The sequence below is a fragment of the Asterias rubens genome, chromosome 10 (genome assembly GCF_902459465.1).
Source record: "Asterias rubens chromosome 10, eAstRub1.3, whole genome shotgun sequence".
NCBI lineage: Eukaryota > Metazoa > Echinodermata > Asteroidea > Forcipulatida > Asteriidae > Asterias > Asterias rubens.
The window spans coordinates 19,020,284-19,035,282 of record NC_047071.1 but is presented as its reverse complement, the minus strand read 5'-3'; the positions used below and the strand labels follow the sequence as shown (position 1 = coordinate 19,035,282).

At 37.7% G+C, this 14,999-nt stretch overlaps 1 protein-coding gene across 1 annotated transcript in view; it reads left to right on the top strand.

Annotated features, from left to right (window-relative positions):
* LOC117295611 (alpha-aminoadipic semialdehyde dehydrogenase-like) overlaps positions 1 to 14,999 on the top strand; it is a 63,054-nt gene that overhangs the window by 34,065 nt on the left and 13,990 nt on the right. The window contains exons 14-16 of the mRNA XM_033778316.1: positions 13 to 129; positions 7,348 to 7,445; positions 13,336 to 13,409. Of these exons, the coding sequence (XP_033634207.1) occupies positions 13 to 129; positions 7,348 to 7,445; positions 13,336 to 13,409 (289 nt within the window). The remainder of the gene's footprint in view (positions 1 to 12; positions 130 to 7,347; positions 7,446 to 13,335; positions 13,410 to 14,999) is intronic.

The window sequence follows — 14,999 nt, the reverse complement described above, 5'->3', positions numbered from 1 at the left end:
TTCTTCAACTAGGTTCTTGACAGACCAGGCAACTACGTGGAGCCCACAATCATCAGTGGTCTTTCTCATGATGCACCAGTCGTCCAATCAGAAGCCTTTGCTCCGGTGCTGTACGTTCTCAAGACTAGCGTAAGTCCTTTCATCCCATCTGATTCGCTCCTTTAATCAATAATCTCCATTTTCTTATTCTAAACCTTTAGAATCACATCTGTTTATATTGTAACTGTCCTTGTTCCTCGGTGCTCGGTGGAACCAAAAATAGAGTTTTTGTAGAAAACAACTACCACGCAGGTGATGCCATTCATTAATATGATGGATTAAGTACGAGGACTTGTCCTACCCTTTGGTCATTTTCTTTGTTCTCGGAGGTCATCGAGATTGTCCGAATAGGTTGTTTCTAAGAACCTACGTACATGTACATAGCGCAGCTTCTCATTTTCAAAATGCCTTTTGGGTATTTTGTTAGTTGGCAGTTCCAAGTCTTCCTTGTTATGGGGTCAAACAGAAAGCAGAGTGAAAACACTTTATGCTGACTTTCTGAACGTGTGAGAACAAGGTCCAATCCCATAGAGGTTCTTAAGTAGTAAAGAATTGCTTAAAGATTTAGGAAACCAGTCACATGTTGTACATGTGACATTGTAGTTTGGCAAGTAACCTTTTTCTTGGAACCATAACTTTGTTGTGCTTAGCAAGTTTTTGTGTTTAAGCAGCTCTGTGATGGAACTGCTTATCTGATTCTGCGCTTACAGCACCAGGTAAATGCAGTGTTCAGGTGTATGCATGTTGTGCATTTATATATACATCTATTTCTAAATTTTTAGTTTGAACTTGGGACTTTTGTTTAAAATTTCTTGTACTTTCAATTGTAATTGAGAACGTAAATATTATTGTCATTGTCACAAAACAAGCAGATAAATACATGTAAGTGTCAGGCAAGCATAAAGGACAGTATATTTTTTTTGATTGTCGGTTTTGTTTAAGTGTTATAGGTAATTTGGGAATGGATTTTACCATTTTTTTTTCTGTTTAAGAGTCTACACATCCCTTACCTTAATTCTATGTGTCGTACATGTAATTGCCATGAAATTTGCCCCAGGTAGCTTCTCTTTGTCATTACCCTGTGCCCTTAATTTCTGAAGTACTATAAACCGAGTCGACGGCCGCATCACTGTACTTTTTATTGTTTCTGGAATTGAATTAGTTTTCCATACATTACCCCACTGCCCTCTGGTAACGTGTATTTCAATGTTTTATCAGGAGTAAATCAATAGCTCAACAGGCTGTGAGAGAAGGTAATCATACATGTAGGTGGATAATGGCATTATTTTTTCTGGTATGGATGACAATTTTAACGATTTTTCGTTTGAAAGTGAGTGGGAAATATCATTCTGGTTAGAGCCTGTAGAAGCACGTACACAGTACACTCTACCTTGCGCTGACAGGGTAGGCCCCTGCTTGCACTAATAGGCCCCTGCATGCAGTATACAAATATTACATAGTTTCAGGGTATTTGTCAACTTCCGATACCAAGGGCGAGGTAATATCGACTGTCCACCTGAAGTAAACCATATTATATTGTTTTAGTGCACTGCGTACGGATTATTATTCAGATGCATCTTTATCATGCATAAGTTTCTCTCTTTGAATTTTGTAATTACCACCTTTGAACAAAGTGTTTCACTAAATGTTTGCTCAGGATAGTTAAACAGTTAAGAAATAAAACAATATATGTCTCCCCCCCCCCCCCCCCCTCAAAAAAGAAAAAAAGAAGAAGAAAAAAAAGAAGCTTCAGGTACATGTATTGTCTGTGTGTGCTTCAAATTCGGACCTGTTTGATTTAACTTCATATGCCTGTGTGTGTGGCATAGGGCTTGCCCACTGTAAGATCAAGGCTCAAGAAAAGAAGAAAGAGACACAATCAACACAGAAAGTAGGTCTGTGAAGCTGTAGCCAGAAAAACTAAAAGATAAATATTGAATCCATATATCTATCTGACAACAAAAATTAATTCTGAAAACAGTGGAAGTCAGACTACATACATGAGCTTTTTGAAATACCAAGCAATCACCTTTGATATTAGAAAAAAATTCTTCACTCATTAAAAGTAATTTTAAGAATCATCAAATTTGTTTTATCTCCCGTTTAGTGACCGAAGTCAACCACCGCTTACTCAAGTTTATTTTATCTCACCCTTTGCATTGGTGAATTGTTTCTGTTTTTCTTATTTTGGCATTCAAACCAACCAATGAAAATGGCTAGAAGTATTTTGTTTCCAAACAAGTCAACCACCCCAGCCGTAGTACACTTTCAGATAGGATAAGATAATAATCCTTTCTACGCCTCCCTAAATTTAATAGTCCACAAAAAAGTAGACCAATTGCATTATGAAATTGATCTGTTCCAATAATGACAATATTTGTTTTGAAGAAAAACGCATACTTTATGGATAATCAACAATGGCTGCCCAATCCCCCAAAGAAATCGGGTGAGTATCACTCAGTTTTGGCTGCATTGCTTTCCCGTCTTGATAACCCACATTTTATTTGTTTGTGACATCAACTTTTATCTGGTATATTTGGTTTGCGGTAACACCATGTGTGTATCTACTTGCCGGGTAGAGTTGTTCTTAGGGAACTGTCTTGCTTTATTCTACTGCCGTGGAGTAGATAATCGGAGGTTCGGGAGACTTCTCAGTTCTGAAAAGACTGACGGTGTGTAGTCCCTGTAGTAATCTTTCTGGCAAGTAACCATTTTACTCAATTGATGGTGAAACTAATGACTACAAAAGATTAGCTTTTTCATCCCTGGTCCCATTGGTTTTCATCCCTGGTCCCATTGGTGTGCACATGTTATGCTAGCTGTTTTTTTCTTATCTTTTATGGGAAGGCCATCTATTGGGGATGATTCTACGGTTTGTATCCATAGAATATACTTATTGGATTATCTTACATATTCTTTTCATTTGCTGTAGTATGATTATTATTTCCTGTATTCTTGTGGGAAATCACGGGAACAGCTTCTTTGGGCAGTCCTCAGATTACAGTTATTGTACATTTCCTGGGCTTTATTTGCCCAGTGAAAAGCTTCTTTTCATGTGTGTTTTGCTATGGCCTTCGAAAGGTATTGCTCCTTTATGAATATCAGAAAGAAAACAATCTCTTCCAAGTTTGGTGTAAATTAATCTGATATCTAAGAAAAACATTTCAAAAAGTCCCTCTAAAGAAATTTATTGAAAAACTTTCTTTTTCTTTAAACAATGAAGAGGTAGGGATAGAGTACAAGTCACAGCTATGAAGCCTTTCTCAGGCATCTGACAGCACACAATTCTGTTGAACAAGTGTGTTTTTTTTTTTCATAATTGCATCTTTCATGACCATATGAACCCAAGTATTCACAGCTGTTGTTATTTTATGCATATGTTGGGGGTACGTCTTTGACGATAACAAAAATTATACCCTTCCTTTAAGAAATATTTGAATCTGATAAAAGGCTCCAGTCCTGAGGCCTTTTTTTAGGCATAACAGCAGTAAACATTTGTGCAACAAGGGTGTTTTTTCCTTGATAATTCTCTTGCAACTTCGATGACCAATTGAGTCAAAGATTTTTTATTTTTTATTCATGGGTTTTGTTATTGTTATGCATATGTTGGGGTACACCAAGTGAGGATACTGGTCTTTGACACTAACCACATTTCTATCCTGCTTTTAATAAAGGTAGAGCGGTGAGAAATCGAGCACATTCAAAAATTCCAAAAGTTTAAATGTGATCCACTTTGTGAAAATGAGTCAGATGTTGCCCAATGCATTATTAAGTTATGGACAGTTTAATGTGGAGAAAAAAAGAAGAAGAAAAACAGGTTTTTACTTTTTAAGATCTATATTTGCATGGTTAACCTTTAGAACACTTACTTTTAGGCAATAAAGCTATGAATACAACAATTTTATCATACTTATGTCTAAGTTGTATCCTTATGCGCAAATAGGTAGTTTAAAACATTACTTTACTTGTAATGCGTTTTTCATAAAAAATTATGTATTGGCTAATTTCGAACGGAAGTAACTCAGCAACGCAATACACCCCAAAGCTTAGACATATACCAATTTACTGCTGTTGGTGTGCTCTTTTCAGCCATGCATATAACTCAATCCTTGAAATTTTCAACATCTGATTCATTTGTATCCCATGTTGCAACTTGAGCAGATTCCCCTCCTGCCCCATGATCAATAATCAATGCTTTCATCGTAGCAAGGCAATGAGCCTTAGGATTACACACACATTCATGTCTATCCCTAGGTGTGTCTCAACGTCCCCACATCGCTCTGATCATAATCATTCCCTCGAGGTCATGCTTCTGGATAGGCCAAGACCATGCTCGGGGGGATTGGAACACATTCTTACTAGTCGATATACTGGACTATCAAGCTCCATACCGCTGGGAACGAAAAAAGGACATTCTTACTACTCCCCCTCGCCTTCACAAAAAGACGAAAGCATAAAGATATAAAATTGACATAAACCTGATGTGCATCCATGAAGCAAAAATATCCCGAGGAGTTAAGAATGTAAGTGTCTGGGACAGTATTGTACCCGAGCCTTACACCAGTAATTGAATCAGATTTCATTGAAATGCTGATCTGTTCTCTGCAGTCGTACTCTCTCTTTCTCTAGAATGTTACCTTCTTGTTTTTTGCCTGCTAGTCCGGAAGACCATCTGATTTCCAAGTGAAAAGGCTGGCATGTGGCTGGGGGAAGGGCTTCAAGACTCAAACAGGAGCAATTCGGTTTAAGAACTTTCCCTTCGGAATTAAATTAAAGAACAAAATATGTACTGTCTCTTCTGTAGTTCCTATGAATAAAACGAAAATTGTTTGTAGTTACTTGTTTGGGAATCTAGAGTTTGTTTATTCTCAAAGGTAGACCATGCTATTCCTCCTGAGGTTGATGACCAGTAAAGCAAGCTAAATGAAATATACAAATGCAGAGCAGCTCTCTTCAGAGCCAGCAATTTCCTAAAAATTTCAATTCCTCGGGGGATCCTTAATATTCAAACAAACGTCTGTAGTCAACACCTATCCCTCAAGTCTTGCATATGTACAAAAGACTTCAACAAGTAATTACTTGCCAAATAATTGCAATGGTGAGAGTTATTAATTAGCTTGCATTCTTGAAATAGAAGTAAATGCAAAGGGCTTTCTGCTGATTAACCTTTTCCTTAAAGGCAGTGGACACTATTGGTAATTGTCAAAGACTAGCCTTCACAGTTGGTGTATCTCAACATATGCATAAAATAACAAACCTGTGAAAATTTGAGCTCAATCGGTCATCGAACTTGCGAGATAATAGTGAAAGAACAAAAAAAAAACCTTGTCACACGAAATTATGTGCGTTTAGATGGTTGATTTCGAGACCTCAAGTTCTAAACCTGAGGTCTCAAAATCAAATTCGTGGAAAATTACTTCTTTCTCGAAAACTATGGCACTTCAGAGTGAGCCGTTTCTCACAATGTTTTATACCATCAACCTCTCCCCATTACTCGTCACCGAGAAAGGATTTATGCTAATAAATATTTTGAGTAATTACCAATAGTGTCCACTGCCTTTAAAAGTCAGGAGTTGAAGGCTGGGTTCAACATTTTGTAGGGATAATATTGATTAAACGGAGGTTGTTTTTTATCATAGTTTGCTTCGTCACTAAAGATGCTAAAAACTCAAGATTGATCTTAAAGGCAGTGGATTGATCTTAAAGGCAGTGGACACGTTTTGTAATTACTCAAAATAATTATTAGTAAAAAAACTTACTTGGTAACGAGCAATGAAGAGCTGTTGATAGTATAAAACATTGTGAGAAACGACTCCCTCTAGAGAATGTAGTTCTTTAGAAAGAGGTAATTTCTCACTCAAATATTTGAGTCTGTTAAATAGTCAGGCAGCTTATGACCATATTTGAGATGGATGTGGACGTTCAGGACAAAAGCACCAAATTTTGTCCACGTGTTCCTTAATACCTAAGCTTTGCATTTTTGATAGGAACCACCTCACCAAGACGTATTATGGCGGCCATCTTGGAATTTCAAGATGGCCGCCATTTAAAAACCTGTTTTTGCCAGTATCTCACCTCCTGAGTCACCTAGGATCACAATTATGGTGTCTAGATATACATTTCCATGGTCAAGGAATACATCTTCACCACTTAGAAAAGTAAAAGTGCTTTATTTCTTTGTTATGGCGGCCATCTTGGATTTTTAAGACGGTCACCATATGAAAAACCCATATTTGCCGGTATCTCGCCTCCAAAGTCAAATAGAATCACAAATAGTGTGATCAAATATATAGTTCCATGGTCAATGGATCCAACTGTACCACTCAGAAGAGCAGCAGTGTCTTCTTTCTTTTATATAGCGGCCATCTTAGGTTTTCAAGATGGCCGCCATATGAAGAAAACACATGTTTTATCAATATCTCACCGTCTAAATCATTTACAATTACAATTATGGTGACCAAATATACATTTTCATGGTCAAGGAATCTAATTGTACCACTCAGAAGAGCAGCAGTGTCTTCTTTGTTTTAGATAGCGGCCATCTTGGGTTTTCAAGATGACCGCCATATGAAGAAAACATATATTTTATCAATATCGTACCTTCTAAATCACTTATAATCACAATTACAATTATGGTGACAAAATAATATACATTTTCATGGTCAAGGAGTCCAGCTGTACCATTTAGAAGAGCAGCAGTGCTTTCTTTCTTTTATGTAGAGGCCATCTTGGGTTTTGTACTCGACACCCCTGCCTTATTCATTGTCTCACTCATTTCAACAGCACTGGACACCTTTGATATTTGTCAAAGAACATACACGTACTTGTAAGGTTGATGGCACATATAATACCCATGACCAAATATAGAACAATGACCCATTGACCACATGGGTCTCTCTGAATCAAGTACATGTACACGTTCCTGTGCATTGTGTATTTTGTATCCACCCAGGTATTCTTAAAAGTAAACAACTTTTGTCAGATTTGTTGTAAACAGGTTCTAGAGATGATCAAATGGCTTACAACAGTTATGACTAACATGTAATATAATGGCCCAAGCCTTGCGTGATTACTCAAGTCTGGATCAATCTTTATGTAACCAAGTTGGGTGTATATGTATCAATTCATGCTTTGAGGGGATACTGAACGATTTAATTGATCTACAAGGGCTATCTTTAGGACATAGTACATCGTCACTTCTCAGGTATCAACTTTAATTCGCCTTCTAGGGTATTCATTTATTCAACAACAAAAAAGAGTTTGTTGTCATTCACCCCTTGTGTTGATGTGTTCTTTTTACTATCTTAGAGCTTGGATGAGGCAATATCATGGAACAACGAGGTAAAGCAAGGCCTTTCAAGTAGCTTGTTCACCAAGAATCCAGGCAACCTCTTCCGCTGGTTGGGGTGAGAAAATCTAAGTGTAAAGAAATTGTAGAGCTCCATTAAAAATCAATTCAGGCCAGGCCAGGCTAGGCCGCAGTGTGTATCCACTCTGCATATATATTGTATTGCATGTATTGATGCCTGCTGCAAAGCTGTAGGGAAACATAGCTTGAATTGTGCCTGGGCTGATTAAATGTATACATCCGAAGAGCACTTGGACAAGTCAAGTGTGTCTCCTAAGTGTGAGAAGTATGGACTACTCCAGAATTTGTTCCCGTATCTCTTCATATCTATCCCGGTTGCACGCCTTCGGAGAGGACAAGTCTACCCCCTCGATCTGTTGGCACTGGCTAGATACTTGAAGAGGATTTGATTGCAGAAATGGGTTACTGACTGGATAAAAACCAGTAGTGACAGTTAAAATCCTTACTTCCGTCCTTTACTTTGTGCACTTTTGGCATGTGGATCTCTTTATAGTCATCCCTATTTCTTTTTGGTTTCCCTTGGCTAAGATCCAAGTGTGATTGCACTTCTTGCAAGTCGGATTGGAACTACAGATCTGGATGCTAAAGTTGTATTTAAGCCCATGCCTTTACAGTTGGGGCCCCAGAAAACCCTTATCACATTGCATCCATCTAGTCGGTCCCCCCCCCCCCACAAACTGACACACACATAAACAAGTAAAGAACACAAACACACAGCAAACTGTAGGTCCCCAAGAAGTTTACCACAGGAGAAAAGCTGTAGGGAAACAGAAAGTGTGTTTCTGTCTTCACTCATACAGACCCTCAGGGCATGCTGGGTGCAGAAAATACAGAGGCGTGCAATAGGGCCCAAATCGCTAGTCAATGTCTGTATTTCAACTGGCTGATTTCAACAACCATAGAATGAAATCTTCCCATAAGGAACATTATTCATCTTACAGTTACTTAGTTATTTTTGGCATATGTTGGGATATACCAAGTGAGAATACTGGTATAAGGCAATATCACCAAAGATGTTCAGTACCTGCCACAATTTGAAGAGTCGTTCTGACAGGTGTGAAGATCGTTCGTGTCACTTCTGAGATTTCTAAGCTTACCAGGCTACTTCCAAATTTATACTGTCAGCCGTCTCCAACCATGACCTTAATTTTGCTTTGATCTTCCACAAAGATTGCTAGGTATGGATACAAATTGATGAGTAGTGCACCCCCTTTGTCAAGGTTTACCTGGGTTCTTGAAAGCAGTACATGTACCAAGGTTAGGCGTCAATGTCAACATGGTGATGTTTTATGCATGGTTTCCCTGATACGATCTTCTCTTCATGCTGGCTTTTACAATTGTCTCCTGTAAAGGTCATCAATATCTGGGTGTGCTTTTGGGGCAATTTTTTATTATATTTGATTGATCTGGATAGGTGTCACGCAGTTCCTCTTCAAATTCAGTTTTGATCGTCTAACGTCCGCCAAACTCAGTGTTTTATAATTTCTAAAGGATGGGTGGACAGGAAACTTAAGCAGAAGTGATCTAATAAATTACAGAGTCCCATGCTGACCACTCAGTAGTTTCCTTTTTACTGGCCGTCTCTAGTGGTCAATACAAGACACTTAAATCTTATTAAAAGTGATTACTTTTGTGGATCTCTTCAGCTATCCTTGAGAAGGATATTAAGATGCTGATGCAGGCCGATATTGTCAATCAAAAGGCCTACATATTGTTCCTGTTTCATAATATGGTCATCATTGCTGTTGGGTGAAGATAATTTCCCTATTGGCTTCAACCCCCGTTGTCAATATTTCAATCAAAGCCTGAAGCTCTGTGGAGACAGCTATTCTCCGCAGTACAGGAAGACAACCTTCATCTGTGTGTGAATTAATCAGGGGGTGCAAGACAGCATTATAGTCTTCTAGTCACTCCGCTGCTGATAAATGATCGAATAACAACCAAGTAATTTTTTTAGTAGGAAATGAAACGGAAGGTATCCAGGTTGAGACGGGGACATTCTGACGTCTGTCGTCGCTGATTTCAGGTATCGGTGACAGTTGGGCCCCGCCCTGACTCCAGGTATCGGTGACAGTTGGGCCCCGCGCTGACTCTCTGTGCTTGTGAAAACAGCAACTCCCATAGTTCCACACGTGATGGATAACTTTCAATTTGATTTCTCGTTCAACTCTTTGTTGTCTTTGAGAGAAGTGCATGAGGTAAAGTTTCTCAAACTCCAGCATTGATTTCATAAATAATTGTGCCGGGGATATTTAGTTGGTCAGGTGCATTTAAGTCACATTGCATTGCCAATATTTCTTGTAGTACATTGGTGAGACCTGGATACTATGGTCTTAAAGACAGTGGACACTATTGGTAATTCTCAAAGACTAGTCTTCACTGTTGGTGTATCTCAACATTTATGCATAAAATAACAAACCTGTGAAAATTTGAGCTCAATCGGTCCTCGAAGTTCCGAGACATTAAGAAAAAATGTGGTGTGCTTTCAGATGCTTGATTTCGAGACCTCAAATTCTAAATCTGAGGTCTCGAAATCAAATTCGTGGAAAATTACTTCCGTCTCGAAAACTATGTCACTTCAGAGGGAGCTGTTTCTCACAATGTTTTATACTATCAACCTCTCCCCATAACTCGTAATAGTACGGTTTTATGCTAATAAATATTTTGAGTAATTACCAATAGTGTCCACTGCCTTAAGTATTTGATAATTGAAAAGCCACATATAGAAAAAAACATGTCACTGAATTGTACAATCAACACATCCAAGTGTCTTCAGTGGATAAACTTCCTTTCAGCTTTTGTTAGCTATTGAGAAAGCTAAGAGGAGCCTTGTTTAGGGTGACAACCAACTCTTAGAAGAACTGTAAAGAACTAGTGATAGTCATTTGGAGGGTTTAAACAGTGTGCTTTGCTGGCCATGTCCATACTTGGTTGTAGGTAGTGCTGGGGGAAGCTCTTTGGATATTACTCTCAAAGGGAAGGTATACGTTTGGTAATATACTCAAAACAATTACTAACCTAAAAACTTACTTGGTAACGGGCATTGTAGAGCTGTTGATAGTATAAAACATTGTGGGAAACCACTCCATCTGAAGTAACATATTTTTGAGAAAGAGGTAATTTCTAATTTTCTCGCAACTTTGATGACTAATTGAGCCCAAATTTTCACAGGCTTGTTAGTTTATGCTTATGATGGGATACACCAAGTGAGAACAAACTTTTGTTCACAGATAGTTTTATTGTATAAATGTACATCTACATTAAGAATAAACCATTCCAATGGTTTCGTAAAAGTAAAGGTAAAAATGTCCCTTTAACTTGATTCTCAGAAATACCAATTCTCATTTGCAATATGTCCTTGGTAATTTGACTTCCCCTCACTTCTCCCAATCTTCTCCACTTTTGAAGCATTATGACGTTTCCATCAGAAATGATATAAATCTGTAACTAATATCTGGCAGCGCTAGTATTTTCTTCTTTTTGACAGCATCTTCGATGTATCATTTAAGCAGTTATTGCATTAAAGTAATTTGTAAGGGAATGCTGGTAGGATGATCTTTCCATTTGAAGTACTATTCGTATCTTATTACTCGTTAAAGCGTTCAACAAAACTCCTCTAATAAAGATAATTTTCAGATGAATAACAACATATCCTCCGCCACAGCATTTAGAGTGTTGTTTTTTCCCTTTTTCTGCATTGGCATTCTATATTTAAGAAAGAAAAACGTTGTGGAGATCAAGAGAAAACATAACCCTCTTGCGTTCAGTTTGCAATGGTAGGGTAACAAACTTCAAATGACCTACACACATACATGTACATCCTCAGTGGAGATTGGCTGTCATCTTTTTGTCTAGGTTGTTTTGTTATACAATGTATTACAAAAATACTACATGCTCATTTGTCAAAAAACATCCAATTATAAACAGTAAGTATCCACTTGTGTTCAATAAACCTACACGTACAATAACCATTTGAGCAACAGGGAGTTACCTCCTGTAAAATGTAGATTTGCATGATTTGCCAATCCCAGGAGTTCAATGAACGATTATTTTTCACAGCCCATTCATTCAGATTGTTTAAATCATCTTTAACCCTGCCAAAACAGCAGTGATGTGCCTATCACTAACTATCGTCCACATACTTTTACAGGCCTAGAATTTCATCTTTGAAAATGTTGAAATTTTCATTTTGCAAAGGGTACTTCCATTAGAAAATCTTAATAGCAATAGGAACTTTCGAAAACCAGGGGCAAAGGCCTGCATGTATTACAGGCTTGATTCTAGCATTTATTGTGAGCAGGACTGTAGAGCTATTAACACAAGCAAGAAAAATCACCGGTCCCAATTTGGTACCCTTTTTGGTACCCTTTTTTTACGCCATCGTACAGGGTTTTCAAAGCATAAACAAAGGTCTGGTTTATACTTTACCCTTTGTTGTCAACAGGTTTTCATCTCACTTCTATATCTTTAAGAAAACTTAATCCAACAAAATTGTATCGGAAGCACCACAAATCTTATGATTTGAAAAATTTGCTTTGTTCTTTATACCACACCTGTATATGAATCGTACAGTAATGGCAATGTTTTAACCTTGCCTTTTGTGCAACCTTACCTTCTGTCTGTGTGTTAAGATAAGTACAATGTTTTCTTTATTTTATATTCATCAGGAAAACCGATTATTTATTTGAAACTCCTTCTATTAATGGCACGTTAATCTGGAGGTCGTTGGTTCGAATCCCACTCTAGTCAATTCTTTGTTCAACCCCCAAAATCCTTCTATTTTACTGACACTTTTAGTCTTGTAAACCTGACCACCTTCTCTTTTTGATAATTGATTTTCATGAAAATACTTGTACAAATTTTGACCTGTTTTTAGTATCACTTAAAACCCATTGATTTGTGTTGCCGAAAGTCGTCAAGGCATGTGTCGATGCGTGCGCCAGGATTCCCTTAATGAGTGAGATGTAACAGTCCAATGTGTTTCGATTGCATGTATCCATCTCTGGAGAGTGACCAAAATAGTCACATTGACAGACTCTCCAGTGTTAGGTTCTGCAACGTTGGCGTTTTTGCGAGCGTCAAGAAATGATTTGAAGGCTCTGGTGATTGAAATGAAGGAGCTCATGTTTGCTTGCGAAAGGTCTCAGAGCCGACAACAAACAAATTATATTTTCATTGTAAATTCTTTGCAAAGGTTCTTGTTTTTTTTTATTAGATGTTGTTTAGTGCAGTCAGTGCAGGTTTGAGAGAGTGTTTGTTCCTGTGAATTTGTTAGATTTCCAGTTTTGTGATATTTATTATCTAAGTATTTGCTTTAGAACATTGTATGGAAGAACTTATTAATTGTTAGGAGATGGTTCTGTGTATAGTGTACCGCTACAACAGCTTCTTCAGTAGTGTTTTCTGTGGCTGCCTAAAAGTGTTTGATTTCTTGTTCATGTAGAAAAAAAGATGATTGATTAATTTGATTTGTTGAAGTCTTAATTTGGGACAATATTTGAAAAAAAATTCTCTACTCTCAGGATCAAGTGATGTATTATAACCAAGATTCAATACTTGATTCTTGCAGGTAAACTAAAAGTTTAGGTGCATACTAAAGTGCGCCTAGGGAGAGGCGCTTGCTTAATGCTGCACAAACCTCAAATGATTCTTTGAGCCATAGAAAAATGTTTCATCATCAAGCCAGCACGACTCATTTCACCTAGGGATATATATGTATAATTTACATGAGTAGGAAACGACCCCTTATCCTTGTGTGTTCATACTCTTTTCATTCCCCAGGAAGCAACATCCATTACTGAACTGGTTCAGCCCTGAGCCAATTCACCTCGTTAATAAATTAACACATCTGCATTTCTAAAGCCATCTGCTGGAACGCAGAGCCATCAAGCCGTCTTTAAAATCAGTCTACTCCACTCTTTTCACAGACCCAAGGGCTCTGATTGCGGTGTGGTGAATATCAACATACCTACCAGCGGTGCGGAAATCGGTGGTGCATTTGGTAAGGAATCTTTAGATATTTTGCAATTATAATCTCTGTCTAAATTGAGTACAATATCCGGCAAGTTGAGGCGAATGGCACCTCTCTTTAGTGAGGCAAAGCGACAGTGTTGAACACCCCGCTAGCAACCAAAACATGTGTGGCTGTGGTACTCTCTTTCTATATAGCAGCCCGGAAATCTGGGATGCAAAACGGTAAATAAAAACTATAACTGCCAGAAGTGAAATGTTATTATTAGGTCATATATACGATGCAAAATCTGGTGACAGTCCCCGTCGAGAGTAGACTACAAATGCTGTCAGTATCTGAGGATTTAGCTCACTGATCATTTTACAGTTATCTCTTGGCGTTCAACTGATCATTAGAAAACAAAGTTTGTACCTTGGAGCGGTGGAACAGATTTTGTGCTTATCTAATTGACAAGGGAGGGGAGAGGATATTTTCATTTGCACCCATCGAAACATTTTTTTAGCAGGTAATCGCAGCCTATTTATTATTGCAAACTTTGCAGGTGTTCCAGATGCCGGACAAGATCAGATTAAGTTATAGCATTTCTTGTTATACATGTCCGTTTCTAAGAAAACATCCAGTTAAGAACATAAGCAAGTTTGCAGTGTAAATGAATTTAAAGGCTATATCTGTGACTAAAGATAACACTGCATTTGCGCACAATTCAGATTTGTCAGAGGAGCATGTCTAGCCAAGTACGACTATTGAGTTAGTTTCTGTTTGAATAGAATTTGAAGCATTTCTTCGAGACCTTCAAGTTGGTTGGTAAATGAGAAGTGATGTACTTTGCTTTGATGCAGAAGTACACCGTACTTTCTCACTGATCCAATTTGGTGTTTAGAACTCTGTTGTGGTATTATCTAACAACACAGAAATTTGTCTGCTTTCACAATTTAAAACTATTCTAATTTACCGGGTGATTAGTCCTAATTTTGTTTACGCTCGTACTCTTCTCTGTTAATTTAGAGCATTAACTGAGATTCAGTTGTTTTGTGACTTCGCTGTTATTTGATTAACCCTAGCCGCAGGGCTGATTAAATTAACTCTTAGGGTGTGTATTGGCAGGAACAATTACATGTAAATGTACCTAACCCATGTGATCTTCGTGAAAGTTAAAGGTGTGACTCAAAAAATATTTGAAAGTCAGCCTCAAACTTGAGTAGACTTTGACTGCAGAGTCTTATTTGCAATTTTATTCACCAAAAACAAATTAATTAATTGAAGTGTAAAATGCATTTCAACCTTTAAAGTAGTTCCAAATGTCCCTTTTGTTTAACAAGTTTTATGATTGTAACTGTGATTTGACAGCATATGTTCCATGTTTTTTTTAAATTTCATTGTGCATGATTATGCATAAAATTTTCAATCACAACTCCGACTACAGCTGGAAGCTTTTGTCAAACTATTTGAGGCTCTTGATGACGCCTTGACAGAATTATTTAAGCAAATTTCAATTCCCCCCCCTTCCTTTTGAATTTGTTTGATCTGTCTTAAAGTACAGATCTATGAAAGGGCAACCAGTTACTGATGCATCACCTGGAAGCTGAATGACCAGAACAATTTATAAATACAAATAACTTG